Source organism: Ptiloglossa arizonensis, chromosome 3 (assembly GCF_051014685.1).
Source record: "Ptiloglossa arizonensis isolate GNS036 chromosome 3, iyPtiAriz1_principal, whole genome shotgun sequence".
Classification (NCBI taxonomy): domain Eukaryota; kingdom Metazoa; phylum Arthropoda; class Insecta; order Hymenoptera; family Colletidae; genus Ptiloglossa; species Ptiloglossa arizonensis.
In genome coordinates this window covers 17,226,275-17,242,239 of record NC_135050.1, presented here as the reverse complement: position 1 = coordinate 17,242,239, position 15,965 = coordinate 17,226,275, and the positions used below count along the sequence as shown (strand labels likewise).

At 29.8% G+C, this 15,965-nt stretch overlaps 1 protein-coding gene across 1 annotated transcript; it reads left to right on the top strand.

Annotated features, from left to right (window-relative positions):
- Positions 1 to 9,650: 9,650 nt before the first annotated feature.
- On the top strand, positions 9,651 to 15,632 carry Eloa (transcription elongation factor elongin A). The gene is made up of 9 exons (XM_076306350.1): positions 9,651 to 10,140; positions 10,595 to 10,863; positions 11,240 to 12,222; positions 12,494 to 12,666; positions 12,816 to 12,985; positions 13,043 to 13,134; positions 13,318 to 13,517; positions 14,322 to 14,601; positions 14,861 to 15,632. Exons 1-9 carry the CDS (start codon positions 10,072 to 10,074, stop codon positions 14,938 to 14,940), a joined length of 2,316 nt encoding a protein of 771 aa, XP_076162465.1. The 5' UTR covers positions 9,651 to 10,071; the 3' UTR covers positions 14,941 to 15,632.
- Positions 15,633 to 15,965: the final 333 nt, after the last annotated feature.

Genomic DNA, 15,965 nt, shown 5'->3' with positions numbered 1-15,965 from the left:
TCCAAAAAATAAATCTACTTGCTTCGAGTATTAAAAATTAACATGTTTTGCAAATATTAGCACGTCGAACGTATTATTTTTTAATACCATATGAGCTTTTAGCATTGAAAATCGTTCTCCATGATAACCTTCAAAATATTTACTAAACCGTTTTATAAATAATACATAAGACATCGCAAATCCGTTGAATCTTGTTTAATTTTCGTTATCCCTTTGCTCGATCTTCGTTGTGACATTTAAAAACTGAAAGTAACAAAGGATTAGGATCTTTACAAGCGCATAACAGATCGTGTTTATTTATATAAATTTGCGCCACGTTGTAAATAATTCGGTATCATATCATTAATGAACTTCTTCGCATTTACATGATAAATATTCACATCAGTATACCGTTATCGGATAAAAGCTTGACTATGGTCATTGGAAACTTTCGTTCGATCAAGGTAAATGACCGAGATTGACACGATCATTTTGGTAATGAGATTTCCCGTTACTTCTTATACTCTGTGTACGATATCGGAAAATCTCGTATTTTCATAAAGCTTCGATCTTAATCTTCATTATTAAAGATAGAAAAAATTGAATACAAGGGATATAATACATTAAAGATATAATAGGTTGTTCAATAAGTTTTGTCGTTCGATTTAACTTATTGAGATTTCGAAAACTTATTGAGAAACCTAGTACCATATTGTTCAATAAGTTTTATCGAACGACAAAACTTATTAAACAACCCAGTAAATTGATTCTTTGTATCGCAAAAAGCGATAGTTGATTCCCATTGCCAAACACGTAACTGTAATGCGTACAATATACTTTTTTATTTATTCTTGGAGATGTTGTAGATACACACTTGATACTATTCGCACGACCGAAGTAAAACTTTATGTCTGTTTTATTGCGGTAGCCAATTTCTGTTCACATCATTACGCAACTGCCTGCTATTTGGCGACGACTTAAAAGTAGCCTTTGTCTGCAAATCATAAAAATAATGGGCAACTTCAACCATCGAGCCCCTCTAAGTTGAACTTCTTCTTATTAGCAAATACATATTAGACTTCTTCAATTTTTCCTTACAGTGGATACGATTCCAAGTGAATCGCAGTTGATTCCCCTGGTCGTCGGTATAATTTTTATTATTCAGTATGTTTATATTGACAGAAAATGCAATGAATTTGTTCAAATTTTTTATAATTTTGGCTTCTTCGGCATTTTGTACAGCAATCACTTTGAAATTCGAAACAGTTCACGTAATGGGAAGATTGCCATGTTGTGTTAAGAAGTTTATCTAGTTTTAAAGTAGAGAAGCATTTTTTAAATAATTCAAGTTTTATAAATTTTTTCGCAGAAAAAATCGCGTTGAAATATAAAAAATTGACACTATTGCAAGACCTTGACCTCAATTCAATTTTCTGTATACTCTATACGCTTACGGCAAACTTCAAAGCCGGTTTTTTTTTCGGAACGATAGTTTTCAAGTTTATTGACGTAATATTTCGGAAACTAATAAACCTATTGCTTCCAATTTTAACACCCGCATAAAGTAAACGTTTCTAACGCCCTAACGAAAAAAGGTTTTGCCGTGCGAAGAAGCTATAAAATTCGACGAAGAAAATTAATTTCTTTTCTTTCAGGTGGTATAATTTTGTCAACTTTCTAGTGTTTTTTATTCATATTGATTTAAATTACAGCCACATTTGTACGCAATATCTGTCTCTTCAATTTGTTTCTTCCGATAAAAAGAACTAAAATTATCTAATTTATTTATAGAGTGTGCAACAGTTGTTTCGATCAAATTAATTTTATTTCCATTTGAAAAAATTCTTATAATTTGACATATCGAAACCAACGGTAAACTAGGAAACGAATAAATTATTTTCTACGAATAGATCACCGACAAGTCAATTTAGAAATAGGAATAAAACCTACGAGAACATTTCGTGGATGATTTCTGTAAATGTGTACACGTTCTCCTGAAATAAAATTTACATAAATGTATTATACAAACACGGGGACTTATGAAACGAAATAGTATTACCAACAAATGCATCGTTATCGTATAAGTTAAGTGTAGCGGATACATTCGTTGCTTATTACGTGATTATTGTGTCATTGGCCTATCTAATCCTACCTATTTATCTAAACGTTATGCGTCCTAATATGGAGACATGTTTGTGCCTCTTTACCTTGCCCTGAAATGTCGACTTTGATCGAGCAGTTTTTGTTTTAAATACATTCACTGGACTTTTTGTGTGTTGCAACAAGCATTTGGTAATAATATGTAACCAATATAGGGATTTCAAGGTTGGCAGGCCCTAAATCGGTAGAAACCTTCAATCGGAGGAGTTTAGTTATGAGAAACAAACTTTCACGGATCAAGATTCTGAAATCAGAGTGACGTGTTCCAGGATGGTCGTTGAAGTTGATCGATAAAGAAACTCGTCGTAAGACGTTGCTATATATACTATAAGTATGATACTTATTTTAAATAGTGTTTTAAATTAAAACACAGACGGTCTAAATTAAAAATCTCTGGATCGAATTGCCAATTTAAAGGATACGAGGGTAATATTAAAGTTAACCATTGCAACCTTTAGTCACCAAGAAACAACAAGTACGCAAGCCACGTTGATACATTCTGATAGAGCGTTTCAAGATAAGTACAATGACCCATAAATGAAAATCATTCAAGGTTACACGAGGTCAACCATCACGTAACCATCTCTCTTACTCTAGCTTTTACAGCAGAAACGTACAACTGTTTTTATCCTTAAGGATAAAATTCTAAAATAGAGAAAAAAGTACAAATTCAGTCACCTACGAACCAAATACGTTTAGCTACTTTTATCAATAAAAATTAATCGATATCTAGACATTTTTTTTTATTTTTCACTGACATGTTCTTAGTACTTGTCACTCGTTTCCTTCTTTTCGCGAATAACATTTTTCGTATGAAATTAGGACGTCGAAAACCCGTGATAGTTAATATTTACCGTCTAGAAGACGTCATTTCGTACATTTTTAAAAAGTAAATAATTTCACGTGACAGAAACAAGTATTAGTTGAACAATCGTGCTATACAATGAAATTACTTAACTGAAAAAAGTGTCAATATCGATGTAAAACCTAAAGTCGGTATTATCATAATATTTTATATTTATATAGGAAACGCCAAACAGAAAAAATGTCTTCGAAGGTGAATACATTGTCATTGGACAAATACATTACGACTGAAAAATAAATTTGAACGGCGCGATCATTGCAAAACTTTTAAATATGTGAAACACACTGAATGCAATTGATTCCTCACAGTTGTTTGTAATTTTACAATGGTATAACCGGTGTTAGTGATTTGATTTAATTACGTTTGAAGTTGATACTTTTGCATCACATCGTTAGTGTAAATGTCTTAAAATTATTCGAGACTTATCGAGACATAAGACTATCGAGTTTTTGATCGGTATCTGTCAATTATGTAAAGTTCTACACGTGCTTAATTACATTGGAAACTTAATCAAGATCAGTTGCCTTTAAAGCGGGGTAAGTAACGATTTTTACCTCGAACTAACACAACTTACAGCTACGCGTGAACTATTGTAAAACTTGTATATTTTTCACTGTACCTTTGTAAGAATATTTTCAATGAATTGATGACAGTATATTTACTTATGCGTTGTACAAATTATTTTTGAAAAATCCTTCAATTGCATATAAATAAAAATAGTCAGAATATAGTCGTGTTTGGACTTATCTTCAACGGAAAAACCTTAATATCATACAATATTACTAAATTTACTAAAATTTCACTTTTTGCTCGTTTTAACTATGTACTAACAACTGCTGTGTACTAACCATTGTTTAACAACTGGTGTGGCGACACAGAGCAGAGGACTCGCAAATTTTGAAAACCATGTACTGTCCGCCACACCATAAACTAGGATTCTTAGACAGATACGTATTGCATACATCAGAGTACGTGTATGTTTCGTACGAACAATGAGTTGCAGAAGACTCGCTTCCAAGAATCCCAGAAAAATATACGTTAACGTGAAAATCAGAAACTTTACTTTTCTGTCGCTTCTGACCATTAAAGAACTTTTACCACGATAAGAACACTCGCAAGATAACATTAAGCGGAACTCCGTATCTCACGATGGAATACATACGAAAATATACTAAATGATATTTCAAATTTATTTTGTTCATCCCTCAAGTCGATAAACATTGTAGTAAACGTGCAGTTTGACAGACGTACGCTTTCTAAAGAACGAATCTACTATTTTCCTTTTATATAATTAACAACGCTATTTACTTTTATATAATATCGTTCGATTAAATACAGGAAAATATCATTTAATCGTATCGCGTATATAACGATAATTACGTTTATAACGGTAAATCAAAGAGATTGCACAAATATATTAAGATTCTTCGATCGAAATACAGTATTCGGATTATAAAATTGCGGAACGATTAACATTGCAACTTTCTCGTTTCGCGTTAAGTAATCAATTAAGTGTACTTCCGTTGCTGAAATTCGCTCGTACGGTGTAATTCGTTCTTGCTTGGAAATTATCATCGAAGGAAAGAAATCGTTTCAATTATTCTGTACGAAAAATGTTCAAGCCGTTACCAGAAACGAAGATAGTTGCGCGTAGATAAATATTAATTAATCATTTATATTGCATTCTCAATTTTCAAATTTATGCCATTTTTTTTTTTATCGTTACCACTCATGAATATGTAATTTTGTACGATGGGTGCGATGATACTTAATCCGAATCCTATATTTCATGTTTATTCTGTTATCAGATGAAATATAGAAACAGAATAAAATCCACGAGGAAACTTCAAGTCGTACATTTAGTTTTATCGGATGATGTGAAACAATATTTAATAAGAAAATTATGTTAATATCGTGTTTTATGTGTAATAACGAAACTTAATCACCCGAGAGTATCTTGTAACATGTAAAATTTATTAAACAGTAACACCGTACGGAAGTACGATTTTTCAGTAATTAATTAATACATCGATATTTCAATCTCTTGCAAGTGGAAAGCTGTTCCTCGAAGAATCGTTATTTAAAGGTTAACTCATACTTGATAAAATTTTGTTGAAAGGCCCGCTTTCTCTTCTTAAAACAAACAACAGAAGGACCGTAAATCGAGCGACGACCATGAAGCATACGCGGGGCCAGGAGTCGAAAGGTCAGCGACAGGGGCATAGTGATTTACCTACCCCTCAATAACCCTGACCGGCCACAATTCTTAGAAAGAAAGAGTTAAACCAGTCTTCTCACCACTAATTTTATTTGACTCGCCGAATTCTAGCTTCAAGAAACACGAAGACAAATTGAACATCAAACTCTTGATGTCAAGTGAAACCAATCCTAGTTACAAAATCAAAAATAAAGAAACTCGAGTTTCGTTTCGATATTGAAGAAGGGAACATAATTTGAAGCAACGAAGAATTATAGATACGCAAAAAGTCCATTGCTTTGCGATTTTTTTTTATCATTCATTCGTAGTTTCCTTCGATATTAAACGAGGAGACACGATTCGAAGTAATGAAGTTTTTCTCTGTTACGAATTATAAATACGCACGGTGTCCATTGCTCCACGATTCTTTTTTATTATTTACTTAGACGTCATGGATCCTGTTCAGTGTAACGATAGAGAACATTATCTTTTTACCGCGATAAAAATTAACAGCGTAACCTTAACTTAATTTCCTTTAAGTGCACACACTGACGCAATAAATACACAATTATTAAAATTTACTCAAATTGACGACACATCGTATACGTCGTATTGACTTATTACAATAATTATTATTTATCGAGTAACAATTACTTTTGTCGACGCAATGCGTGCAATTTTCTAATTGGTTAATGTTTATCTGACATTTACTTCCTTCGGCGGATTGCGAGTGGTAAAAGAATTCATATTGCAATAACAGAATTCTGTTTCCTATAATAATGATGCATCGTTCAATTTGTAGATTTTACGTTGTCCGGGCTTATGATGAATTCCTATCAAGGTTCATCATTTTTTAACGGGTCTTTTTTATAAATATCACCTTCAATTCGGTGAAAATAAAATTCTTATACAATTGCAATAAATGTGTTAACGCATCTCTCAATCTCGAATAAATTTATAACACCCATTACGAAAATATTACATAACATTGTTACGGAACTAAAATTTTGCAGAATTAAAGCTGCGCCCGTATACGTATATTTCTTATCCTTGCTGGTAAGATTCTACCATTGAATTTTATAATTTAATATTCATTATTATATTATATTTTAGAATTAGATCTTGCAAGTGAATGTATGATTTGATTACTATTAACAAGAGAAAACGTCAATCGTTGAAGGACAAAGTCAAAGGCTTTTGCGTAAGCAGATACATTTATTATGCAACTTGTCAATACTGATGTTACCTTTATCATCAAATGCAAAGGAACATTATCTTGATGTGCAAAACAGCAACAACGCATTTCTTTTATTCAAACTCATTTTAGTAATTTAAATTGCTCATTTTTTCAGAATTTTTTTTTTTTTTTTTTTTGGATACGTTTCCATTTAAGGATCTTATTGTGTATTTCATAAATAAACGCATAAAAAAACTGTTCCTGGATCTTTTTGATCATAATAAATTGTACTCGGTGTCTAGTATGATTATAAAATGTAAAATAAGAGGTTTTTACCAGATTTTAGTTTGAATCATCGTTCGTCCTTGCTGGTGACGCTGAACTCGACTTTCTTTTTTTTAATGCAATTAAAAAGGTGAAAGTACGTGGTCGCCTGCAGGTGTTCTCACCTGTATTGTATAATCATGATCTGTATTTTTAACCTACTTTTTGGACACTGACCAATTACAATACCCAATATCAAATTTTTCTAATATTAGCACATCTAATACTAGCAAGTAGAAGTTCATCCCTTGTGATAAAATGAATCAAAATTGTGAAATAAAATCCTTTTTTCATATTCGTTAGGTATTCGTACACTTGATCAAAAGTCGCACTCGCTCTGTTCGTTTTTGTATTTGTAATCGTCGACAAAATTATGATTTACTTTCTATCAGTAGTAGTCGAGGATTCGAAATGTCCTTTGTGATTTCCATCCGAACAAATTATATTCCAGAGAGAAATATCAGACCCGAATTAAGGAGGATGTGGTACCAAAAGTAAGTAAAATATAAATACTATTGAATAATTTTTGTTTAATTCCAAGTTTTGCAATGACTGACTAAAATATCTTCTCCAATACAACTTGCAATTCCTTCCAGGTCTGATCTTTATTTCTCTTTAGAATACAATCTAGTAATTCCTCGTTAAAAGACTGGATTTTAACCTCGATATAAATTTTAGAATCATATACTTCGGGAAAATATAAATGAAAAATATATTTTAACTTTGCATTAGTGGTTGGCACGTGTGTGCAGCATCGTTTTAAAGTTTCGACTACTTGTTTGCTGATACTCTATCTCTTTTGCACTTGGTGTATCCCAACCATTCTCATCAGGCGTTATACGCGACACTTAGCTTCGAGTTACTACTATTAGTTAATAGTAATCGAGTTACGATAAAAAGGGTTGTTGTAAAATTCCTAGAATAAACTTACCTACCATATGCGTTAAAAGTCTTCAAAAATATTCGAATTTGTGACTTTTATCATGGAGGTACTGCGCTTTGAATAATCTTAATTCCAGTCTATTGGAATTTATACATGGTACAATTTTAATAGTCTGATTTCAAATTACACTCGCATGCTCAGTAGAAGCGAAAAGAAAAAAGATTTGATAAGGATAAAATTAAAAACAATAAAAGTAATTTTTTAGTACTTAACTAAGCTTGGAAGTTAATTTACCAATGAAAATTGTTATTAGTGTAGGAAAGGGACAAAGAAAGAAATTAAACTAAAGAGAAAACTAAATAAACTTCAATTTAAATGAATAATATTAAAATTAAATTGAAATACCAAAAAAAAAAAAAAATAGACAAGTACTAAACGTAAGAAATAAAATTAGAGAGAGGTGGAGAATTTAAACTGTACTTTGACTTCAGGAAATAACGCAAAAGCTCAAACTAAAATAATATTTATCAACGGCATATGCTCTTATTTTTGAAAATCGATGAATGTTTAAATTCGTTATTCATACCTATTTTTTATGAAAAATTTGTATTTCAAAAGTTACATTTCATCGCTTTAAAAATTGTATTTAGAGAGCTTGCTGGAATGATCAGGTCAAGAATTCTAAATTTTTTTTAACTAAGAAGGAATAATAATGTTTGTACAGATATGATTTAGGCATAATAAATTAATTTTTTTTTTTTAACCCTGTGCAGAGGCACAAATCCAACAGTTACTTAATTTTTAATTCAAGATTTAAATAATCCGAAAAGCACAAGTGGCACCATCTACGGCAAAACGTCCAAGTTTGTCGAGAAATAGTTCGTCGGAAAAATGCCAGATGGCGACGTACGTACTGTTGGACCGTGTATTAGAATCTAGCTGACAAAATATAAACTCTTCGTAAAAAATAGAGATAAATAACGCGTTTAGACGTACACATGGGGTTCGCGTTATATATGCAAGGGTCAATTAAAAATTCTACATAAAATTGTATATTAAAGACTTTACATGTAAGTAAACTAATTTTTTTTTCTTAACTCTGTGCAGAGGCACAAATCCAAAAGTTACTTAATTTTTAATTCAAAATTTAAATAATCCGAAAAGCACAAGTGGCACCATCTACGGCAAAACGTCCAAGTTTGTCGAGAAATAGTTTGTCAGGAAAACGCTAGATGTCGACGTACGTACTGTTGGATCGTGTATTAGAATCTAGCTGACAAAATATAAACGCGTTTAGACGTACACGTGGGGTTCGCGTTATATATGCAAGGGTCAATTAAAAATTCTACATAAAATCGTATATAAAAGACTTTACGTTTAAGTTTTATACACATTACGAGTATACCTAAACATAATGCTTTACTACGATGAATTATATTGTGCATTTACAGTTTCTCTTGAATATGATAATTTGAAGTGTTTGGAGAATTAGTTTTCTTACTTATATAGCGACATAAATAATACTATTGCTTGACACATGATGGAGCGTGATGTAATGAAAACATTATTTTTCAAACTACCGACAAATGGTAATATAAATGTTTACCAATATTCATATTCTTAACGTTATTTAGGTTTTGATATACCATAAGAGGATAAAAACAGTCCCATAGAAAATATTTTGTTTGAGATAAAAATGAAAGAAATTCCTTTTGATTTATAATATCCGTACTCCTAAGTCTTTAACAATTGGAAAGTAAATTATGTGCAGTAAAATGAAGGCAATGATTACTTTTGTCTATTTTACATTAACTACCCCCAGTTAAAACTCTTGTCACTATGTACATTATCTTTTCATTCTCCGCAATATTTAAGGTTAACTAACATTGAAATTAATTAAAACTCAGAAAGTATAAATATTCTAATGAACTGTATTTTGACTCTATATATGACTGAATTCATAAACATTGTAATATTAAGTATAAAATGTTATATGACGTGTTCGCACGTCATAGTTGCTGCATATTCGTACGATTCGACAATAAGGCTAAAGTATAACGTGCTGTATAAGTTATAACTTCTTAGCTGGTTAAAAACGAATCATTGGCATACACCTTTCGCCATTTTTGCTGTATATTAATTTCGTTTGATAATTGTATTTCTTACTATAAACTGTACATTACTGTTTTCATAGGAATTTTATAGTAATTTCTAATTATTAATTCCGTCTTATTAATCACATAGTTAATTCTTACAAACGACTTATACAGTATTCAATCGGTAAAAATGATCACTAATCACTTTTATTTACATTGTATAAAATAATATTTTCTATTTCCTAATCTAATTACGAGTGTAAACCAGTCAATGGAATTTAACGCGTGGCCAATAGAAGTAAATTTCTATTGAAACTACCTTTCTCGTCTGTCGTATCCATCTGTCCATGAATACGGGACAACAGCAGTTAGCAGCTGGCAGCCGCAATAATGTCTGTTGTGGATAAAATTAAGCATTATCAGCGAAATATTGAAAAATGCGATGACAATGAGGATAGAGTATGTATTGCTGCGCTAATTTCCATGTTCCTCGAATTTGTAGCGATGCATACGATGGTTCAATTAGATTAATAGCGTTTGAATATAACCTCGCGGTGATGTTTAAACACAATCAATGATATCTAAACCAGATGCATTATTGTCAAAAATGTAACGTGTACATCATAAAAGAATGAAATATATTCTTAGTTCTAAATATAAATAAATTTGTTTAATATTTTTCTAATTTGTTTTCATTTTGTTTTATTCCTGGAATAAAGGTAATCTCTTTAGGAAAATATGCGTCCTTCCATAACTAACTTTATTTTTATCAATTTTAGTATTTATGTCCATGTTTCACATCTTTTATTTGGTCAATTTCTTGTTTAATATTTGATATTCATAATTATTTGATGTATATGTATATAAGATTAGTGTATTCATTTTAATGTACCGCTTTTGTAATATGTTACAGATATTACATTGTATTTCAAAGTTATGCAACTTGCCGGTGACAGTACAGCACCTTCAAGAGACTGGCGTAGGGCGCACAGTAAATGCTTTAAGGAAATATGAAGGTGGTATAGGAGATGCTGCCAAGGCGCTTGTTGCAAAATGGAAAGTGATGGTCGCTAGTGAAGAAACTAGCGAAGGTGAGGACGAAGATGAAGCATGTGTTCCTGATGCACCTGAAAGTTACAGCGACAGTCGCGAATCTCCAAAATTCGAAGAAAATGTTGTCAGGTATAATGGAGTTTCATTTTCTTATTCATGTTGAGATTTATATTAATGCAGAAACAAGAATGTTCTTAACATAATTTAAGTTCAAGTTCATATCATATAATTTTAATGTATAAAATGTCATAAATGTAGTATAATAGTAATTTGATATTATATTATTTATATTGTTTTTAGAGAAAAAGGTGAAAATCTATTAGGAATAATATTTATTTTCAAATAAATTGTTGTATTTAAAAGTATAACGTGTATTACCAAAAGGGAATGTTAAGTTTAACTTTTTGATGAATTAGAATTATTATTTTATTTTTAATGAACAACAATAAAATAATAATTGTTCTCTTAAAGCAAATAGAGTCATGTATGTAATATGATTTTTCAGACATAAAATTGAAGAAACTGGAAAACATTTGCACAGGCACAAGATCGAAAAAAGTGAAATATCAAACATAGCACATAGTAGTAAACACACATCCAAACAAGAAACAAAACTAAAATCTGATAAAACTCAATCTAAAAACAACTGTGATGTTGCCAAAAGTTCAGGGAGTGAAACAGAAAAGCAAAAGAAGCATGACAGAAACAAACACAGCCATAAATATCAGTCGAGGAGTGAAAAAGAATGTTTAAAGGATAATAAAAGTGCCTTTAAGAAAGATGAAGTTCATGGTTCCAAACATCAGAATTATAATAAATCTGATAGTTTGGAAAAATATTGTAATAAATCGTCCGATAGTAATACTTTATCTAAAAGTAATGAAGAGAATCAGAAGAAACGAAAAATTGATGCTTCAAATACTTTAAGAAAGGAAAGTAAACGAAGAAGAAATTCAGAAAGCGAAAGCGATGAAGGTAAAATTCATGTATCTTCTACTTTTGAAAAACATAATAGTAATGCTACATCTAGTATGATTAAAGTAAAAGAAGAACCCAAGGATAAAGATGCATTGAATAAAAATGAGATTAAACTTGAAAAGAAAGACTCTCAGGAAAAATTGAAGGCAATATCTGGTAAACATAGAACTGATTCATCTAGTAGCAAGTTGAAAGATAATGGAGAGAAACATAAGCATAGAAGTGAAACTCAAACAAGTTGCAATAAAGATGAAATTAAGAAAGCTGAAAGTTATCATCCCAATAAGGAATCTTTAGAGTCGAAGCATCATAATAGTTCCTCTAGTGATAAGCATCGCGATAAAAGTAAAGATAGAAGTAAGAAAAAGGATTGTAAAGAAGGAAAAAGTAAATCTGAAAGTAAAAATAGTAAGGATTCAAAGCACTCCAAGCATGGGTCAAAGGAACCAAAGGAATTGGTAAAGATTAAACAAGAAATTAATGGTGATGAAGGAATAGATTGCAATTCCGGTTAGTTTGAAAATATATATTACTTTTAAGATATCTAAAAAATATTTTTATAATTGTTTGTCTTTTTTACTTAAAAAGTATTGAGTACAGTTGATTTATTACTGTATTATTATATGCTTATAATAACTTTTTAAAATAAAGTAGTATATTTTTATACAATGATGGTGTATTAAAAAAATACTTCCTTTTACAACACTATTTGTATTAACATATGTTCTTTAGTTTTAAAATTTTAAATAAATGCTTATCTATATTTTACTGTTATATATAGGTGCCAGTTTTGCAGAGGCACTTGGTATGTGCACAATGACCCAACCATCTAGAAAACGTAGTAGTAATTCTTCAAACTCAAGTTCGGCAAAACTGATTAAACCAGAACAATCAACTCCGAATAATAAAAAACCATTACTAAAAACTGAACCGACGAGTAGCGATCCTTTACAAGTAATTTAAATTACACAACATAATTTATATCAATTTAACTTATTTCGACTACATTATTTAATTATACTATAAGAAAATTACTATAAATATTATATACAAGAGATATTAAATAATTTATGAACTTTGAAATATAATATTTTCAATTACAGCCTCCATCTCTTTTATCATCAAATATAAAGTTAGAACCATTAAGCGTGGATTTGGCATCTACACTGCCTGAAATTAGTCCTAATTATAAGCCATTACCATACATCAACCCTATGAATCGTAAAGAAGAAGATAAAGCTTTGACAGATGTCATTTATGTTAAAAATCAAAGGTACTTTTTCATTAAATGTAAAGATGTTCAGAATTGGTAATATATTGATTTTTGCAGGACAAAAGTGTATTCAGGAAATAAATCTGGTTATACATCTGTACCAACTTTGTTTGAAATGTGTACAAGAGTACTAATAGAGAATATTGATGGTAAGATATTTGTTAAATAAATTTATAAATAATTGATGAAACAATGCAGTGTAGTAGTAGATTTGCAATTATTTTTGTACTTAAAGTACAATTTCTGTGTAGAATTCTTAATATCATAAAATATTAAATATATAATACTTCAAAAAGTATTTACTAAATAATTTTTCTGTTTACTATGTACAGCACTTGAATTTACTGGTGGTGTGCCTTTTGATATAATAAAACCTGTTTTGGAACGTGCAACAGCAGATCAGTTGTTTATGTTGGAGCATTATAATCCTTATTTAATTGAAGATACAGATTGTTTGTGGCAGTTTCATAGTAATCGCGAATTTAGAAATAAACAGAGGGAGGAAATGGAAACATGGCGCGAGATGTATATGGTATGTACTTTCTATGAAATTATTATAACAATTAAGCTTTATCATAATTTTAATGTATTATATTATGACATTTATATAATTATAACATAGATAAATTTGCCAACTTAAATATTTTTTACATATTGATATATGAAAAAACTATTCGGGATAACAAAGTTAAAATATATATAAAGACAATATAATAATAAGAAATCATTTTCTCCAAAGTTATTTTTTGCTAAATTTTAGAATCAATGTTTTTTATTAATAAAATTGTATACTTTTTTATATCTCTAGAGGAGGTAAAAAGACAAATTCAAGAAATTGTAGTACTGTACCACTCTAATTGTCTAATTTCAATATATTTATATTTTATTAGGTCTGATCAATGATTTGCTTAAATTTTTTGTTCACTATGTTATAACTGATGCAAAAGAGATTAGTCATTTGACAGTTTTTTTGTTATATGATTTAATATAAAGTAATATTTATATCTAATATTGTCCTTGTAATTCCAAAGTAATTGCCAGGCATTTGTCATATTGAAACTACATACATTCTCTCATATATAGTGTAATAGAAAAAAGTAAATTATATGTTGCAAGAAATATATGTTGTTTTCAATTTATTATAAATCTATAAATTGATATGTTTTTAGTAACTGCAAGAGAATTCTTGAATATTTTAACTATTTCTTGAGCAATTTTCTTGTATATCAATAATGAAGAGAGACATTTGGATATTTATATTTAAATGGTCTATCCTGTATATTATGAACATAATGTTATTTAATTTGTATTATATACTGTTTCTATCATATATTAGCGTTGTTTGGATGAGAGAGAAGCAAAGCTAAAAACACTCACTGCTAATATAAAACAATCAATTGACAAATCTGTTCCTGTAAGATCTACTAAACTTGCATATGTGGATAATGTTGTAAAACCTCCAAGGAATATTCTTAAAAAACAGGCCAAGTATGGTACTGCAAATTGTGTACCTAATACTGCATCTAGTTTGAAAAAAAAATTAATTAGTGGTGGAGGTCCTGCAGCTGCAACAAATATTTCTGTTCCGCCGCCACCTATATCTCGTATAAAAACATGTAAGTATTTTTATGTCTGATTTTTTTTAAATGTGAAAAATTATCCTTCATAAAAGCTGACTTCAGTTTTTAAGAATTCAAATATTTTTTATAATAGATGCTTGTATAATTAATATTTTTAAAAATGTTAAAGTTATACTACTTATAAGAGTATAAGCTTTTCATAGTTGAACGCACGGCGCTCACCAAGCGCCTCGATAGCAATGAAAGGGTGAAAAATATATTTGTTTGTGTTAAAAAATTTAATTTGTTTTCTCAGCGTCTGGTAGTGTGAAGAAAACAAAAGCACCACTAATGGCAAAAGCTCTCCAATTAATAAAAGGACGTTACAAACGGTAGTTTATAAAACTTTTATTAATATTCAACTACTTAAATAAGTCATGCATCTGATCATAATTCATTTTGTGTTTATGCATGAGTCATATCAGTTTACACTTCCGGTTACATCACCTACTTACAAAACATGTATTCTGAACAGAAATATGTTTACGACGTTCGCATGCTGCGTTAGGCATTCCGAGATTTATCAAATTGATCGTGTCAAACTAATCATGTAGTGCTTTCATATCTATTATGAATATTATTATCAGGTTCATAAATTGTAGGAGAGAGGGGTACAAGTATCTAAATTTTGAATCATTTATACAAGTATATACAAGATGTTATAAAGCAAATAATTATGACGTTTTTTATTCAAAGTAATTGTTCATCTTTAAGTAACAATATTAAGACATTTTACAGTTCAATAGCTTGACTGCACAGATACAGAATTTAAGTAAAATATTCCTTGCAGCCATAGAATCTACATCTATTCATTGTATTTCATTCTATGACTGACATAATTACAATGTTTAGTAACGTTTATCTATTTAAAAAGTACCCTTCTACATAAAAATTCAAAGTTGCGTATATACTGAATATGTCCCATTTATTGCTGTGATTCATTAATTTCATTAGACTGTAATTGTAAATATTTGTTTGAGAAAAGATCTAGGAAGATGTATAACAGAATAAATATCTTAAAAGCCGAATAAAATTATAACGATCACTAGTATTAAGAGTGTAATGTGTATTTTGCATTCTTTTATGATTCATAATAAATCTAAACTCTTGATGATATCAAGCATCACAGATCTATATAAAAATGATGTATATTTATAAGAAGTAAATTAAATATACGATAATGCATTGCAAAATACTTTCATAACAATAAAGGAAACCGATTAAAATTATTAATGCTTAGAAAATTATAACATTGAATTATTTTAGTAATTAGAAGTAAATTACATTCAAGATGTTCTTGAAAGAATATTAAGAGATATGGTAGATCTTTATATGTAGTTTAAGATCATGGAATGATTTAA

Excerpts from the sequence above, each read along its gene's own strand:
- Eloa (XM_076306350.1), top strand. The coding sequence starts at position 10,072 with ATGTCTGTTGTGGATAAAATTAAGCATTATCAGCGAAATATTGAAAAA. Across the intron at positions 10,864-11,239 it reads TTCGAAGAAAATGTTGTCAG|ACATAAAATTGAAGAAACTG; the intron begins GTATAATGGAGT and ends ATGATTTTTCAG. Across the intron at positions 13,135-13,317 it reads ACTAATAGAGAATATTGATG|CACTTGAATTTACTGGTGGT; the intron begins GTAAGATATTTG and ends TACTATGTACAG.